This window comes from Hemitrygon akajei, chromosome 23 (genome assembly GCF_048418815.1).
Source record: "Hemitrygon akajei chromosome 23, sHemAka1.3, whole genome shotgun sequence".
NCBI lineage: Eukaryota > Metazoa > Chordata > Chondrichthyes > Myliobatiformes > Dasyatidae > Hemitrygon > Hemitrygon akajei.
In genome coordinates, this window is record NC_133146.1 from 44,572,761 (window position 1) to 44,591,770 (window position 19,010).

Here is a 19,010-nt window from a genome sequence, read left to right on the forward strand (position 1 = left end):
ACCTTCAGATAACTAGACGCACGTCTTAACCACCTTGGCCACGCGCCAACATTTAAAAGCTACAGCAAACAGAAAGGTTTTATGCCTCCACTTAAAAGAGCTTAAAGGTGGGGCAGACTTCAGATCCTCTGGAAGGTTACTCCAGATATGTGGAGCATAGTATCTAGAAGCTGCTTCTCCATTTTTAGTTTTGACCCTGGGGACAGTAAGCAGACCTGTCCCAGATGACCTGAGAGCTCGGGAAGGTTCTTAATGCAGGAAAAGATCAGAGATGTATTTTGGCCCTAGACCACACCAAAAATTTTATAGACCAAGGGTTATATTTTAAAGTGAATCCTCTGATGGGCAGGAAGCCAGTGTAGCAACCTGAGAACTGGAGTGATATGTTCTACTTGCTTGGCCTTAGTGAGGACCCAGCAGCAGTGTTTTGAATAATTTTTGGATTTTTGATGGAGACCTGTGAAAACACCATTACAGTATTTTCACTTGGGAAGCTGGACAATATCACTGCAGTTTAACAGTAAACTAACTGGGTCAGGAGCTCCAACAGCAGTGTATCATCTCCTTATCTAATCAATAGGACCTCTGCAGCTCCCTCTGAGATTTTCATCCTTTGTTGCATGGGATTTGGCCTCATTAAATCAAACTATCTCTCATCTCATTTCATGCACAGAACCAGCTCTTGCAGCTGCAGTCAGAGTGAGCCACGTGGTCCCAGTGGTGTGGTCAATGCTTGATTGTGTCATGGAATGTTGGCACAGATTTTCTCACAGGTATAGGTGCTAACCTGATGCAGCCAATGTTATGGAAATGGGATGATGGTCAAGTGCAGAGCGGGTTAATGGCCTGAAACGGTTCAGCAAAAGGATGAGCTGTCCACCAAATGTCCAGGCCTTTGGCACTTGCTCCTCCAAGCAGGCCAAGGATTTACCCCTTCAAAGCAAGGCGACGTTCAGTGTCACCTTGCTTGGTACTTACAACACTACCCAGAGGTTCACAAAAATCATGCACTAAAACTCCGCATTTGTTGAGTTAACACTTACATGCCAATATTCTTTATTAAATCTACACAGCAAACATCAAGGAGGATCAGTTTAAGGTTTCTCGGCTCTTTTCTGGCTGTGTAAACCAGGAGACCTTGATATGTTACATCAGGTCAGTTCACCTCTAGTTAGAATCAGTGCAAAGAAAAGCAGTAAAAAGTCAATCTTGAAGAATCTATACCAGAATACAGAAAGCTTTCTTAATAAGATATGAAAATTGATGGAAAAGTTAGAAATAAATGGCTATGATAAAAAAAATTACATGGATGCAAGATGACTAAGGCTGACAACTAAATATTCATTTATTCATTCAAAATATTTGAATTTTAGAGAAGGTAGGTAACGTGGAAAAGGAGAGAAGGTATCTCTGATTATGAATAATGGGCGACATGCAGAGCAAGGTTCATAGCTTAGAAAATCAAGTATAATCAGATTCAGTGGTGCAGGAACGTTGGTGGGAGTTTCTATAGGCCCCTAAATAATAGAAGATGTAAATTAAAATTTAGAGGCCTTTGTTACAAGGATAATAAAATAATCATGAGAGACTTTAATCAACATGCAAACTGAGAAAATCAAATTAGTAGTAATAATAAAGGACTAATTCATGGATTATATAAGAGATGTTGAGGAACCAACAAGGGAACTAGCTGCTTAGTTACTCTTGTACAATGAGAAAGGGTTAATTAATAATCCAGTTGTGATAGGAAGGCCTTTAGTGAAAGGAGATAAGCTTGTTATAATAATTGAAAGTGATTTAGTTCAATATAGAACTAGGGTCTTAGATTTAATAGGCTATGAAGATACGAAGCACGGGTTGGCTATAGTAGACTGGGAAACCATGTTAAAAGATGACAGTAAGGTAGCGACATCTAACACTTGAAGAATAAACACACAGATTGTAATTTTAAAACACAAAATAGTACACACAATATTTTAAGCAAACAGGAAATGGTGTCCAGTTTTTTCTGACAAAAGGAATTAAAAGTAGTATTAGATCAAAGGCAACGATGTAATTGAAATACAAGGAATAGTTCCAGAAAATTTCAGATTTTAGAAAAGGAACCAGCGTAATGACAAGGAAAAGGAATATAGAACATGAGGATAATATACTCTGGAATATAGATATGGCCTGTAATATATTCTTTACATGTTTAAAAATGAAAATATTAGTGTAAGTTAACATAGATCCCTTACAGAGATAAGATAAATCATGTTGTGGAATATGGGAATGTAAAGCTCTGTATGAATTTTGTATGTTTCATTGAGATCACTTCTCAATCCTTCTTAGGAGACCAAAAATATTCAGAATTTCATAGCCAAGTATCATTTAGGAGCAATTTGTCACTTTAGGTCATTTGGTCTCATACTAGTTGAGATATTCCCTTTGGTGTAACCATTCCTCCTACCTTCTCTGCCACTGGAATCTAACTTCATTTCTATCCTTCCCAGTTCTGTTGAAGAGATCTGGACACAAAACATTAACTCTTTGTCTGACCTATATGTATTCATATATCTGCCAGTAGAAATTTTTAAAAAAAAATTTACATGGCTACTTTACTGGCTTACTGAATAAGGAATGTTTTAAATTTAGGATCCAAAAAAGAGATTGAGCCCAGTTAGACCTTAAACATCTGAAATTTCATAAATTATGTTCTATCATCTTTTTTATGAGTCCCTCATAGCTATAGCAATAATTTACAGTGCAAATCCTGCAATTCACTTGTACTCATGAACTGCAAAAATGGAAACACTTCCACACTTTAGAGATATATTGCAACTTCAAGTATATCCATAACAATTTCCAGTGCATAGCAAATAATTTTTATTCATATACGCTACTTTTCATTGCCAATTTACATTGGGAGAATTTACAACATTTATGTGCTGATGCTTAATTACTGTACAAAATTATTGTTATTTATTAGAAATAGAATAGTGCACACCTTACTCTTTTCTTGTTGAAGCTCGATTTGAATGTCAGTCAGTTTGGCCCTGAGCTCTTCATTGGCAGCTTGCAAAGTCGCTAAGGCGTCAGGCTTGTCTCCCTTAGCTCGACTGCCAGCACTCTTCTTTGACATTGTGTGCTGCTGTATTCCAGAGGGCAAAAACCCAGACAGAGAGAACTCTCCGTTCTCGAGCTGGAGACTTCTCTTCTCTCTCTACTTTCGCCTACATTTTCATTTCCACCTTTAAAAGAAAATCAAGAGATGGCACATTACTCTCTCCCCCCTCTTTGTGGATTTTAGCTTTGAATGACAGTTGGAATATGTCAGCCATTCTTAGCGGTAAACGGGAATGCATTTTGTGACAAAACAAAAATCATTTCTAATAATCGAACTTCTTTGAACATCATAACAAAAACTTTCAGGTTTATCTCACATATTTCCCCAGAAGTTCAATAATACAACTTTAAACAGAGGTTCTTGTAACTCGAAATGCATTTGTGAAGTATCTGAGTGTCTTTTGTTTGGTAGCAGTAAAGCTTTACAAAAAAAAAGGTGAATTTCTCTGAATTAATCCATTGGAAGAGCAAAAGATATATAATTTCCAAAGCTTCCTGCAGCTCTTCTGTCAGATAAACAGAAGTTTTGCTCCTCGTATCTGACAATTTTATAATTCAGTCCTTTAAGTATTATTTTAATCATATCAATGACACCAAATATATTAACTGATGACCTTATGTCTGCTTTTATAATTTTTTCCCCTTGGTTTTTTCTCTTTCTGGTACAAAGTCTTAAGTAAGTTGCTTTCTATTGACCCAAATTATATTTGGAATTTAGACAACAAGGAATAAATGGAATTTCCTTAGTCATGAGTATGGTGTGTTAAACAGTCACTGTGTGTTACACCAATGAAAAGTCTAGCTGTAGGCCTGCTACTTGGAAAATCAACAGAGACCAAGATATCACATGTCTGTTGTTAACAAATCGGCTTTATTCAAGGAAAGAACACTGCTAATACGCTGCCTCAGAAATCAAGCTGCAATTGGAGGGTGAAGAAAGACCTGACTATTGAGGGTGGTAGATGAGTGTTTGTTGCCAGATCGGTGGGAGCAAAGCTTACAATTACCTGTCAGAGTGTGGTCTGTCAGATGGAATGCTGATTTCACACTGGGAAGATTGGAGTGAGTAATTGAAGAGTCTGAAATTTGCATGATAGTTATGAGCTTGGGCTGGTCAAGTGTCAGTGCAGTTGTCAGAGTGACTCACAGTCACTACAGAATCAGTCCCAGACTGCTGGTGGATTCTGCAGGGGTTCGAAAAGCTGGGGGAGTGGGCCTGGATGTGTTTCAAACCAGCCAAATCAAGATCAATGGTGCTGAGGAAAGGCAAGTTGGAAAACAAATTCCGGTTCAGCATCGCAGGTTCAGCCATCCCAACCATCACAGAAAAGCCAGTCAAGAGCTTAGGTAAGGTTTTTGACAGCTTTCTAAAGGACACGGCATCCATTCAGGCGACCTGCACCGAGTTGGATGGCTGGCTGAAAGCTGTGGACAAGTCTGGCCTACCTGGGAAGTTCAAAGCCTGGGTGTATCAGCATGGCATCCTTTCCAGGATCCTGAGGCCCCTCCTCGTCTGTGCAGTTTCGATCTCGACAGTCGAAACCTTAGAGAGGAGGGTCAGTAAGCACCCCAGAAGATGGCTGGGGCTGCCAAGGAGCCTGAGCAGCATCGCACCCTATGGGCACCACAACAAACTGCAACTGCCCTTCAAATCCCTGGAGGAGGAATTCAAACTTACAAGAGCCAGAGAAGTGACACAGTACAGGGACTCAAGTGATCCGAAGGAGGCTAGAGCAGGGATCCAAGTGAGGACTGGCAGGAAGTGGAGCGCAGAGGAAGCTGTTCAGGAAGCAGAGGCAAGGCTGCATCACAGGAGGCTGGTGGGAGTGGTCACACGAGGCAGAGCTGGGCTCGGATCCTTTCCAACTCCCCAAATGGACACCATCTGAGGGAAGGAAAGGCGCCGCCTAGTTCAGGAGGAGGTGAGAGCAGCAATGGAGGAGAAGAGAGCCTGCAAGGCGGTGGGAATAAAGCCACAGGGAGCTTGGACAAGATGGGAGAATGCGGTGGAGAGGAAAGTGACCTGGGCTGAGCTTTGGAAAGCCGGGCCGCACTGCATCCAACTTCTCATCCAGGCAGTGTATGATGTACTTCCAAATCCATCAAACCTGCACACATGGGGCAAAGCAGAGTCATCTCCGTGCCCACTATGCTCCAAGCGAGGAACCCTGGAGCACGTCCTCAGCGGCTGCACAATGCGAGGTACCGATGGAGGTATGATCAGGTCCTGAAGACCATCACTGAAGCCATCAGCGCAGGAGTTGAGTGGGCAAATGGTCCCGACCCTCCAAACAGACCATTGCCTTTGTCACAGCTGGGGAGCAGCCAATACCCACCAAAAGAACATCGGCAGGAATCCTGACCTCTGCAAGGGACTGACAGCTGTTGGTGAACCTCGAATGGCAGCTGAGGTTCTCCAACTATATCGCAGCCACCACCCTGCGACCAGACATTGTCCTTGTGTCTGAGTCTACGAAGCAGGTGGTGATGCTGGAGCTGACAGTCCCATGGGAAGATCACTTGGAAGAGGCCTTTGAAAGGAAGCTCTCCAAGTAAGCAGAACTGGTCAACAACTGCCAGCAGGCTGGATGGAGAGTGAGGTGTCTCCCAGTGGAAGTTGGTTGTAGGGGATTCGCAGCCTGTTCCTTAGCCAGAGCCTACAGCAATTTGGGCATCGAGGAAGAGAGGAAGAGGAGAGCCATCCACAGTACACCGATGCAGCAGAGAGGGCCTCAAAATGGCTGTGGCTCAAGAGAGGGGAGCCATAGAGTCATGTGTAGCTAGCCATCTGGACACAAGCTGGGGTCTGATCAGCCCCGGCTGGGTCACCTGGAGAAGGGTGTATGATATTGAAAGACCTGAAACACCTGATAATTCCAGGAACATCACTGATGATGTGTCCAGAAGCATCAGTAGATGTATGCACACAGCTTACAGAGAGTCACTGAGAAATCTTTCTATTCTGTTATTGTCACAATGGTTTCACGTGTAACTGGGCATGGACTAAATGGAAGCATTTGATTTTCTTAGTCTGATGAGGTAAATTATGGATTCAGCTGAAGTTCATTCAATTACATCATGACCTTTTCTAATTATAAGATTATCTTTCTTGAGTGCTTAACCTTGTGTACTATGGCATACATTCAGAATAAATGGATTACAGTGTGGGAAATGTTTAAATATATCTGTGGGATGTAAATGATACAGGATATGCTGACAGGTAAAACATTGCATTATCATGAAAGAAGTAAATTTCAGATAATAAATACAGGTTATGTATAATTTTCCTGTCATCAGGTAATAGAAGGTGTAGAATGAAAGAATTAGCAGCAAACTACAAAAAGAAATGAGCCATATTCATGCCATGGGAGATTGTTCATTTAAGATGTGCATTTCCAAGGCTGTTTGTCTTTCCAGCCCATCAGCAGCAGCATAGAGCTGATTAATTTGGCTTTAAGATAATAGCAGGACAGGCCAGTTCCAAGAATGAATGTCGGACCAATGGACACTGATGAATACCAGCAGGCACCCACAATATTACTAAATTGAAGAGACTGGCATACAGTACTGTGTCAAAGTTTTAAGCACATGCATGTAGCTAGCATGCCTAAGACTTTTACACAGTACTCTTCTTGTCAAAGTAGAGCAAAGAGCAAGTTTGTAAATCTGGCGGGAGCAAATGACGTTGCGAATTGCAAGAGTGGGGCGCTGCAAGAGGAGTGTGGGACAGATAGCAGGGGAGTGCCGGTTTGGGGGGCGGGGGTAGTGCTGGTGCAAACACACCCAGCCCTGAGACACCAAGCAAGTTCATTTGAGTCCAAACAATTGGTTTATTGATCATTAAAAAATGTCTCTCTCATGCTTCCCAATCCCTCCCTTCTCCATTCCCCTTTTCCCAACCATGATTCCCCTCTCCCTGCTCCCTTCCCACTCTCAGTCCACAATACAGACCCATATCAGAATCAGGTTTATCATCACTCACATATGTCATGAATTTGTTTTTTTTGCAGCAGTATAGTGCAATACATAAAATTACTACAGTGCTGTGCAAAAGTCTTAGGCACCTTAGCTATGAGCCCAAGAGTTTTGCACAGTACTGTACATAATATGAATGGCAAAACTAATTTCTTTTCTCTTTTCACTTTAGGTAACTGTTCTTTCTTATCAATCTCTTGATGCTATTCATTATAATACTGTGGAGGTATGGTTACTATTTTGAGTGATTTTTGTTTACTTTCTGACTTATGAACAAAATTAACTTACAGATATTGGTAAAATGGAAACTGTTTGTTGTCTAGGGTGACCTGCAACATTCTCAAAGTTCAAAGTTAAAGTAAAATTTATTATCAGAGTACATACGTGTCACCACATACAACCCTGAGATTCCTTTTCCTATGGGCATACTTAGCAAATTTATAGAACAGTAACTGTAAACAAACTCTGCAAATGCAGATATAAATAAACAGAAATAAATAATGAGCAAGAAATGACAATATACCAGAGTTCTTAAATGAGTCATTAAATGAGTGCAGCCATCCCCTTTCGCTTAAGAGCCTGATGGTTGAGGTTAGTAACTGTTCTTGAACCTCCTGAGACACCTGTACCTCCCATCTGATGGCAGCTTGGCCTGGGTGGTGAGGGTCTTTGATGATTGATGCTGCTTTTCTATGGCACTGTTTCATGTAGATGTGCTCAATGGTTGGGAGGGTTTGACCTGTGATGTACTGGGCCAAATCTATTGCCTTTTGTAGGATTTTCTGCTCAAAGGCATTGGTGTTTCCACCAGGCTGTAATTCAGCCAATCAGCACACTTTCCTCTAAACATCTTGTTTGCCAAGGTTTTCAGTGACATGCTGAATCTCCGCAGACTCCTGAGGAAGTAGAGGTGCTGTCGTGCTTTCTTCACAATTATATTTACATGATGGGTTCAGGACACATCCTCTGAAATAGTGGCATTAAGGAATTTAACATTACTGACCCTCTCCACCTCTGATCCTCCGATGATTACTGGCTTATGGACCTATGGTTTCTCTCTCTTGAAGTCTACGATCAGTTCCTTGGTCTTATTAACATTGACTGAGATGTTGTTGTTATTACACCACTCAGCCAAATTTTCAGTCTGATTCATCACCACCTTTAATACAGCCCACAAGAGTGGTGTTAACAGCAAACTTGTATATGGTGTTGGAGCTGTACTTAGCCACACAGTCATTGGTGTATAGTGAGTAAAGCAGGGGGCTAAGTACATATTCCTATGGTGCTTCTGTGCTGAAGGAGATTGTGCAGGAGATGTTGTTGCCAATCTGAGCTGGCTGGGGTCAACAAGCGAGGAAATCCAGGATCCAATTGCACAAGGTGTTATTGAGGCCCAGGTCTTGGAGATTTCGGATTAGTTTTGAGCGGATGATGGTGTTAAATGCTATCAGGCTGGAAAGGTGCTGAATAGCTGAACTGTTCCTTCCATCACAAAGTGCTTTCCACCTCTCGAATCGGAATGACAATTTCCCAGCTATTACGGAAGGAAATTGTCCCTTGCAAATGAATGCCCCACATGAATAAAACAACTGTGTACCTGCAGGAGTACGAATCTGGTGTGAAGAGAAATGTCAAGCAATTCTGAGCAAAAGATACTATGTGTCCTTGTCACAATGCAACATTTAATTAATTCTCTGATTTTACAGCAGTCAAGAGTACATTTCTCTGCAGCAAAGAACAAAGCCTATATGTGGGTGTAAGTGAACATAAAGTAACATTTGTCATTAATGAGTAAGCCTTAACTTAATGGCACAAAATATTTGGCATGTGGGGTGTGATCCAGCCCACTGCAGTAAGCAGCCAGCCATGTCACTTATTGGTCTCCGACCCACATTTACCTGCGGAGCCAAACTAATTCCAAAGCTAACTGCTGACTGGTAAAACAAGTGTAGTGGGAGAATTCCCTGTCCAAGGTGAGAGCCCCAACAACAGAAATGCTTGGACAGTCAGTTAAGACATGCATCTGGAATTTATGCTATGTAAACTGTCGGGGAAGATGAATCTCAGAGCTATATACTTTGATAATAAATGTACTTTGAACTTTGACATTTGCAGCCATTTAAAACTACTAAAGATTATTAAAACAATCAACAATTAGAAATTATAGAAGGACAAATATAAATAAAATACAAACACTGTGAAACACTTGAATACTTTTATTATTGACTCAATTCAAAACTGCTCATGACCTGAAACTTACCTCTTGCAGTTAGAATATTTCCTCTGTATTGAAATAAATGGATTACTGAACCTGTGCCAGTATATAATACAGCATGAATACAATACCATCAATTACCAACACAACAGCTGGAAGTTCAATACAGCCCCTACTGACCAAGAATAATTTAACAATCAGGAAGGAATGAGCAACAATATCTTAAGGAGTCTGTGACTCCCGATCCATTCAAATTGGGTCTGAGCTCATTCAGAATCCCAGTCTGGCCCTTGATGTAAAAAAGATACTTATGTTTGTTGGTGCTGAACTGAAGCTGATTCAAACATGCATATTGCTAAACAAGCAGAAGAAAAGCAACAATACGCTGAGAGTTAAAGCAAAGCACTTAAACAATGTTCCAATGCTGATTGGCACAATAGTACCTCTGATCATAACATACGTTAAACGATAAAACATAAGAGCAGAATAAAGTCACATGGCACTTAGAGTCTGCTCCACCATTTAATCATGACTCATTTATTGTTCCCTCTCAACCCTATTCTTCAGCCTTATTCTTGTTACTTTTGACATCCTTACTACATCAGAGGAGCAGAATTTCCTCCGAGGTGATTCTAGGCCATCAAAATGACAATGTTTTCACAAAGCCAGAGAAGCCACTTATATATTTTTTTCCTTAACGTTTTTCAGGATGTAAACACCAGAAAGACCAGCATTTATTGAATACCTCCGTTATTCCTCAGAAGGTGCTGATGAAGAGACACAAGAGATGGCAGATGTTGGGGGAGAAAAAAAACCGCTGGAGGAATTCAGCTGGTTGAGCGCTATCTGTGGAAAGAAAAGAATTGTTGAAATTTTGGGTCAACATCCTTCATCCCAACAGAGAGTTGACAATATACATAAAGAAGAGAGGGGAGGAGTGAAACAGAGGATGCCAGTCAGCGATAAATGGATCACGCAGGGGTGAGCGATAATGAGCAGATGGAGCCAGGTGGTGGGGGTGGGGGGAAGAAAAGTGGAGTTGGGAGACAAAGGCAGCTGAGTGAGAAACGGAAGCGTACAAGGAATTAAAACGAGAGGTTAGTAGATGGAGCAATGTAGGGGAGGGATCTGGAGGGGGGCATGTAGGTCATAGGTGGATGAGAGTGTGCGGTGGGGAATTATGGCAAATTCAAAAAAATGTGTAGACCAAGAGTGGATTAGAAGCAGTGAGAGAGAGAAAAAAATAAATCTTTCTTAACGTTGGATAGGTGGTAGTGAAATATTGCCTTCCGATCATTCTCAAAGTTGTGGGTGAAGATTCAAGATTTAAACACAAAGGAGCTGAAAGTAGAGGCAAATACAATTTCCAGACTAGCAACTGTTTAATTACAGAAATAAATCCTTCCTTGTTAATTGTAGATGTAATGCAAAACATTTCAGTTCCTAAGCATTTTGCCACTAACATGTATACAGCTTTCTGTTTGGTTCCTTGCTCAGCAGGTACTGATGTTAATTAAGATATCTAGGGTGATAAAAGCTCCTGTGCCTCAATGATATAAAGGAATGGTGAAGAATATAAAGTAGAACCTAAAGAGAAAAGTAACATCAATGTATTGCAATTTTGACAAATTTGAATACTGACAGATAAAAAAGAAAATTTTTAGATATCTTAGATTGGTGATGTTTATCAGGACAACTTCAAAATCTGGCAGAAGGCTGCTGGATGAGGAACCCTGTTACAAAGAAAGGACGAACATCATTGGGAAAGTAAGGTCATGCAGCCTGGGAAATGACAAGGTCAGAGACTTGTTCCAGCAGATTATCCGCAATCTTCCTCTCATTCTTAGTTATCTTCCTCAGTCATCTTCCACACTTCAGTTTGACAACAACTGGCTTTGCATTCTCACTCTTTTCTACTGCCATAGCTACCATTATGTACTGGTCCTTTATTAAGGATAGGCATCAACACCTCTACCGCAATTATCCTCAACATTGGTGCCCCACAAGAATGTGTTCTCAGCCTCCTCCTCTGCTCTCTATACAGTCACGACTGAGTGGGCAGATTCTGCTCGATCACCATTTACAAGTTGGCAGTTGTGGACTGAATCTCAAATAACGATGGTTCGGAGTGCAGAAAGGTGATAAAGAACTTAGTGACGTAATGCCATGACAGTAACCGTTCCCCCAAAGTCAGCAAAACAAAAGAGCTGGCCATTGACTTCAGAAAGGGGGCAGTGCATACTTACTGTCTACATCAATGGTGTTGCGGTTGAGAAGGTTTCATTCCAAGGAGTGAACATCATCAGTATCTTGCCCTGGTTCAACCATGTTGACGCTATGGTCAAGAAAGCTCATCAAAGCCTCTACTTCAATAGAAAGCTGAATACATTTGGCACGTCCCCATTGACCCTCACCGATTTTTATCAATACATCCTATCCGGATGCACCATTCCTTGGTATGGAAAGAGACCATGATAAACTGCAGAGATTTATAGACAAAGCTCAGTACATCATGGAATTATCTCTCCTCCATGGACTCTCTCCATATTTCTCATTGCCTTAGTATTCAGCCAACATAATAAAAGAACACACCCACACCATTCTTTCCTCTCCTTCCTCCCATCAAGCAGAAGATTCAAAAGCTTGAAAGCACATCCCACCAAGCTCAAGGACAGCATCAGTTATAAGACTATCTCAATGCAATGTTGTAATTCAGTGATCTGTATGAATGGCATGAAAACCACCATTTTTCACTGTATCACATCATGTGAAAATAATAAATCAATTTACCAATTTATCTTGAGCCTTCCAGCAACATATTGTGTAATATAGCTTCCCCGTAATATGCACCTAACTGCCACCTCATTTGGTACCGATGAATTAAAGTGCTTTCCATTGGGTGATTTATTGAAGACAAACTGGGAACCAGATGCGCTTTCAAAGAGAAATCCATGGAATAACTTCACAAAAAAAGAACACTCATATTCTCATTCCACTCTGCTGAAGAGGGCAGAGTGTCACAGAATTTTGAGATTCTACTTTCACAAGTAAACTGCTATTGGTAGACCAGTAAGTGTTGTATCCATTGGATTATCTGTCATAGGACTACTGTAAGATATGGAGGAGTCCACTATCAATTTGTGCATGGTTCTATCACAACTAATTGACAGATTGCTATCAACCATAAATTGTACAGTTCTCCCTTAATTTGCAGGAGCCGATTCTCCCGGCCACACTCTGAAACTGTTCCTTTTGATGACTTCTACACTGAGGAACACAAGAGATGCAAAAGTTGGGCTCAGTCACATTTCCCTTCATGCACATTTTTTTTATAAAGGTCCCAGTTACTTAAGTACTATCACTGAAAGACCGCACCAACTTGGGCATTCGACCAGTTTGCAAAAGACAACAAACTGCAAGTGCAAAAAGTAAGGAAAAAATAAACAAGCAATAAATATCAATAACATGAGATGAAGAGTCCTTGAAAGTGATTCTGTGGGTTGTGGGAACATTTCATGGATGGGGCAAATGAAATTGAGTGAAGTTATCTCCTTTAGTTCAAAAGCCTGATAGATGAGGGATAGTAACTGTTCCTGAAACTGGTGTATGAGTCCGGAGGCTCCTGTGCCTTCTTTCTGATGGCAGCAGTGAGTAGAGAGCATGATCTGGCAGGTGGGAGTCCCTGATGATGGATGCTGTTTTCCTGCAACAGTGTTTCATTCTGTGCTTCTTGTAGATGTACTCAATGGTGGGGAGGGTTTTACCACCTTTACCTGATGGACTAGGCCATATCTGCTGCTTTTTGTTGGATTTTTTACAAAAAGGTATTGGTGTTTCCATATTAGGCAGTGACACAGCCAGTCAATATACTCTCCACAACACACCTATAAATGTTCGTCAAAGTTTTAGTTGTCATGCTGTAACTTCGCAATCTTCTAAGAGATTATTCTATTATGGATTTATTGAGTATGCCTAGAAGAAAATGATCCTCAGGGTTGTATATGGTGACATACACACACACACAGATAATAAATTTACTTTGAACTTTAAAGAATTGCTTAAGGACAAACTTGGATCTGGTGGTCTTGGAATTCAGCCTTATGGGTTCCAAATTGGAATTATAAACTGAGGGAAATGTAAATCTGAAATAAAAACACAAATTGCTGAATCACTCAGCAGGTCAGGCATCACCTGTGGAAGGAGAAACGGAGTTAATGTTTTAGACCTTCATCAGAAAAGAGATGGAGAAAAAATGTCAGTTTTAAGTTGCCCCGAAGAAAAGATGAGTTAGTGTAGTGAATAGGTACAACAAAGGGGATATCTATGATAGGGTGAGGCCAGAATGGAGAAGAGTTATTAATGGATGGTTAGAGAGTGACATAGAAGTTAGATATATTCCAAATGACATGACATGGTGTGCAAATGAAAAGGGAAAACAAAAAATAATATTGCAGACGGATGAGTTGCATCAAAAATATGACCAATTCTGATGTAGGCAGAGAAAGCAAGCTATCCAAAATTGAAGAAGTTTATCTTTGAGCCTTTCACTTGCTGCTCAGGAGCAAAGTCAGCAGATAGATTACTAGCACAGAAATTCATGCTGATCATCATATGTCCATTGCACGTGTAAGGTGCTTTCTTCTTGGTGTAACAGGTTTCTTTTTTCTTCTTTCTTTGTGTTACTACATGTGTTAATCAAAATGGCTTCTTTTTTAAAAGTAAAAATGCTTCTTTGTTATGCTAACTGGTGAGAGGGTGTTTTCTCTCAAAGCTTGTGTGGGTTATGATTGCTGATAATGGGTGTTGTATTCCTTTGTTAACCAATTGGGATGGATGTTATTTGTTCTTGTGGGTCTGTGGTTCCGTGGACTTTTGGGGAGATGGCGCGAGGGGGTTAGGGGGAGAAGACGCGATGTTGTAAGCTGGGCGATGGAACGGCCCTGAGCGGGGGTCCGAGGCCCAGGGGTTTCGGCGAGGAGAGGAGACGAGGACAGATTCATGTGGAGCACTGTTGTTGGTCCCAGGTGACGGGTCGAGGAGGTTGGAAAGGATCGAATGGTGGCAAGAAGACTTCGTTAACTTTGGCTGTGCACAAAGTGGTTGGACTTTGAAAACTTTGGCGCCTTTTCCTTTTCCTTTTATATTGTATCTCGTTAAATACATAGTTCCAGTAAGATCTATAAAGTGTAATCATCTACCTCGCATATGGTGTACTGTCTGTTATTTGGCGGGGTGGGGACATCACACAGCATCTGCACAAGCTGATTGTCCAGTTTGGCGGGGCTGAAGGCCACTCCCCCTAGAGTCCTAGACGGAAGTGAGCTGAGCGAGCCTGAGACTTACCAGGGAGCTGCACACATGATGGGAAAGAAGCCTTTGCAATCCACAAAGGCAGAGAGGTGACCTGAAGCAAAGGCAGTGAGTGGAGTTCTGCATGTGAATCCTACCATTGATTTTGTCAGTAGAAAATGCAATGAAACTGCTTGCCTCAGCTAACAACATTATTCAATGACTTATTGCAAGCATAGCTTTAGATTTACACTCGTAAGAATTCTCTCTGGCAACTAGAAAAAGCCAGGGGCAAAGAAGCTGAGGGCTGCAGTGATATTTATTAGTTCAGGCAGAACTGTGCTATTGTAGCAGTAAGTTGAAGGTCTTGTGTGGACAATGGCAGGGCTAGGTGATAGCCTTCCTAGAGAAACCCAACCTTGTTACAAACTTGGTGACAACCTCCTGAGACAAGCCCAACTTTGTTACTAACTTGGTGAGAGCCTCCCTAGAGGAACCTGGCCTTGTTACTAACTGCTCTTTGGAGACACTTCCTTCAGTCTAGATGTTTAATGAAGAGGGAAATAAGTCCTGACAACACATAATTTATTACCCGGCTTTTCTATAACTACAGCTCTCTAAACTTCCTTTCTGTTACTGTTTCTTCTCCTCCAGGGAAGGTGCAATAGCCATGAAGACTCCCCTATTTTGCCAGAAGCTTCATACACATTCACTTTAATGTCATCTAAATAAAAAGTCAAATACTAATATACAAACGTCTTTGTTATTGGCCTATTTATCATTTGTGGATCTGTGTAATCATAAAGTCAGGGTGTGAACATCAGGAGTAAGGAATGTGAGAAGTTTTGCAGCTGGAGCTGGGGACAGATGTGCAGGGCCAGTGGTGAGTCGGGGTGTCAGCAGTGAGGGTTTACACACAAGCTGAAATGGAAACCTACAAGCTGAAACTTACGTTGAAGTTGTTATGTCCAAGGAGGGGATGGGCACTTGTTGAATGTGTCATTGCTAACAGCCTTAGTGGTATCCATGCCTTTCATCATCTATGCCCCCTCCTTGATGAAAAATAAGGATTTGGTATATCGGAAAATTGGCTTGAGACTTTTGCAGAGTTTGAAATGTGGACAATATAAGGTCCTTTTAAATATGACTAAATTTGGCAACCTCCCCATGTTGCTTCTCACTATTCACAGATAAAATGAGGCAATATGGATAGGGACAAAAATGGCAGGGATACCAATCTTGTGAAGTCTGGCCCTGATTTGCATTCAACAATTGCAATATATTTAATTGGTGTAATTAACATAATAATTTTAGGTTATAAGAAGAAAGCCATGTATTTACATTAACCAATAGAATGGGTCCTGTATCTCCAGCATATCATTCTCCGTAACTTCTGCTATCTACAACGGGATCCTACTACTAAGCACGACATTCCCTTCCTTCTGCTCTCCACTTTCTGTAGGGATCAGTCTCTAACTGACCCCTTTGTCCATTTGTCTCTCCCCAGGGATCTCTCTCCTGGCACTTATGTCTTCAAGCATGAAAATTGCTGCACTTGCCCCTACACGTCCTGTCATACTGCCATTCAGGGTCCCAGACAGTCCTCCCAGGTGAGGCAAAACCTCGTCCATGAGTTTGTTGGGATCATCTAACATATCTGGAGCTCCCAGTGTGGTCTCTTTTACATCAGTGAGACCCAATGTAGACTGGGGGAACACTTTCTCAAGCACCTTTGCTCCGTCCACTGCAGAAAGCAGGATTTCCCTGCGTTGGCACATTTCAATTTGACTTCCCATTTCCATTCCAACCTGTCAGTCCATGGCCTCCTCTACTGCCACATTGAGGTCACACGCGGGATGGAAGAGCAATACTTCATATTCCGTACAGGTAGCCTTCAATCTGATAGCACAAATGTTGATTTCTCTAAATTCTGGTAATTCCCTTTCTCTTTTTCTCTCTAATTCACTTCATTCTTTTTTCATTTCTTATTCTGATTCCCTTCTCACCTCTTCTCTTCTCCTCATTGCCCATGACCACTCTTTAGTGCCTCCACTCCTCTTTCTCTCATGGTCTCTCCTATCAAATTCATTCTTCTTCAGTCCTTTACCTTTTCCACCTATCACCTCCCAGCTTCTTTCTTCATCGCACCCCACTCCCACACTCCCATCTGGTTTCACTTATCACCTGCCAGCTTTTACTTCTTTCCCAAGCCCTACCTTCTTATTCTGGTTTCTGCCCCATTCCTTTGCAGTCCAGATGAAGGGTCTTGGCCTGAAAGGCCCGATGTTTATTTCTCTCCGTAGGTGCTGCCTGACCTGCTGAGATCCTCCAGCATTTTGTGCGTGTTGTAAAACCACTAACTAAGCACATCACTTTGAGGGCACAAGCAGGGTGATGGTGAGGGCTAAATAGACTTAAAAACAACACTGAAGAGAAGCTGCTGCAAGGTTTGTTACTCATTCCACATTCTGAATACTACTCGTTTTGATGGACAAGGATCAGCAAATATTAGCTGTCGTCCTGCTTTACCCTGCACCGGGAATTCAATAAACTTACATTTTTAATATTTAACATCGCATAGAAATTTCATCATCTCATGGTAATCAGATTCAAATTTTCAAAAAAAATCAATTTTGCTGGAAAGAATTATAACAAAATCCTTTAAATCTATCTTATAATAAGCACTGTTTCAATGTTACTGCTACAAAATGGATACATTCAAAATATATTATCTTATATTTGGTTTTTAAAATTCAGCTCATGCAGATCATGAATCATGTTCAATCTCTGTATTCCAGCACATACAGTCACAGGGAAATAATTTGTTCTTGAGAATCTTTCATATTCTGAACACTTGCTTTGAGCTAAATAAAAGAGCAGAAGCGATCGAAACCAAGAACATTAAAAAATACTAGAAAGGTCATTCCATCCCCTGGTCTATGCTCAAGCCTTCTCTATCCCAAGTCTAACTCTTTTAGTCGGCCCTACTCCTCCCTCACACATACTAATATATCAAAGTGAACTCCATGAGTTCTGCCTTCTGGCCATTTTCTGGTTGAAGAAGATTTTTTTTTCAGTTCATTAATTCATTTCTTGTTGACTATTTTAAATCGAGAGCATCTGGTGTTGGTCTTCTCCACAAATGTGCAGCATACTAAACAACAACTGTTTTCCTAGTGGCAAAGATGTTGCTGTGCATCTGATTTCTTTCATGCAAATGAGAGTTTGGAACATGGGAAGAGGGGTACAGTAATCTTGAAATTACTTGCATTTACCTGTAACCTGTCATTTAGTTAATCTTTGTACAGCACGAATTTGAAACAAGAAAAATCAATCCACCACACACACATATTTATCCCAGAACATCAGTTAAGGTATTTAAGGTCTGTTGGTAATGTACTTGAAGTTAATTCTTTTGGGAAGGACTGCAGTATTTGGTGTATTGAAGAAGAACTTTCATTCTCTAAATTAATTTGAATTGTTTTGGCTCCATTTAACCTTTATCCATGTGCAATTCTGGCAGAAAAGGGAGCAGTTGTTCCTATTCCTTTGAGCCGAAAAGTTGATAAAGAGCAGGAAAGGATCTTCAGAGTAGACAACCTATAAGAGAGGAGGAAGGAGCAAAAGGAGAAATAAGAATCTACAAATAGTCCAGGAAGAAATTGCCATTTATGCATTCAAGTGAGAAAAACGCCTAGATATTCCATTTTAGCAAAGATGTGCTGATCAAAATTAGTCATGCATTGCAGACACAACAGGAGCTGCTGAACTGTGAACAACATAGCTGCTGAACAAACATTATGCTTGCAACTGTGGCTCACAGTCTCTTTACCCATATGCATTTAAAACTGATGATACAAGCATCAACTTCAGATCCTACTGTCCTGTTCACTCCCACACATAAGGAGGTTCCTGAGTCTTTCCACAGAAGAAAAGGCAAGTTCATCACTTTCTGCTTGGTTAGAGAACACCAAACAAGGTTCTGCAAATAATTCTAGGCTTCTAAACTATGTCAATTATAAGTAAACACATGCATAATCTCGAAGCTTCAACTTCAAAATGCAGTAACGTCCCATGACCAAAAAGAGATTCAATGCGTCAGAAGTCACTGGACAATGATCTTGTAGGGAGGTCCTTCCGTCTCCTGCTGGATACCCAAAGATTTTGGATCATGTTTCCAACTTGCACTTGTTTGCTTTATGTGCTTTTCTTCTGTCATTTTGTTTAGCAAAATAAATGAATGTGAGGGACAAGGATGATGTACACTTGATTCAGACACTTATTGATTCTTCCAAGACCATGTGTTCAGAGGGCTAGGTGTTTGCTGACATTTGTAGAGCAATAAGAAGATGAGAAAGAGAGTAATGGGAAAGCAACATATTAGGATGCAGTACCTTGCACGCAGTCAAAAGAGTCTTGCATTTTC

General features: G+C 41.0%; 1 protein-coding gene across 12 annotated transcripts in view; it reads right to left on the reverse strand.

Moving 5' to 3' along the window:
- The window catches only part of jakmip3 (Janus kinase and microtubule interacting protein 3), a 347,134-nt gene that overhangs the window by 244,278 nt on the left and 83,846 nt on the right, over positions 1 to 19,010 (reverse strand). For all 12 annotated transcript variants that reach the window (XM_073027549.1, XM_073027548.1, XM_073027547.1 and 9 more), the window contains exon 2: positions 2,987 to 3,230. In XM_073027549.1, the coding sequence (XP_072883650.1) occupies positions 2,987 to 3,121 (135 nt within the window). In that variant the 5' untranslated portion in view covers positions 3,122 to 3,230. The remainder of the gene's footprint in view (positions 1 to 2,986; positions 3,231 to 19,010) is intronic.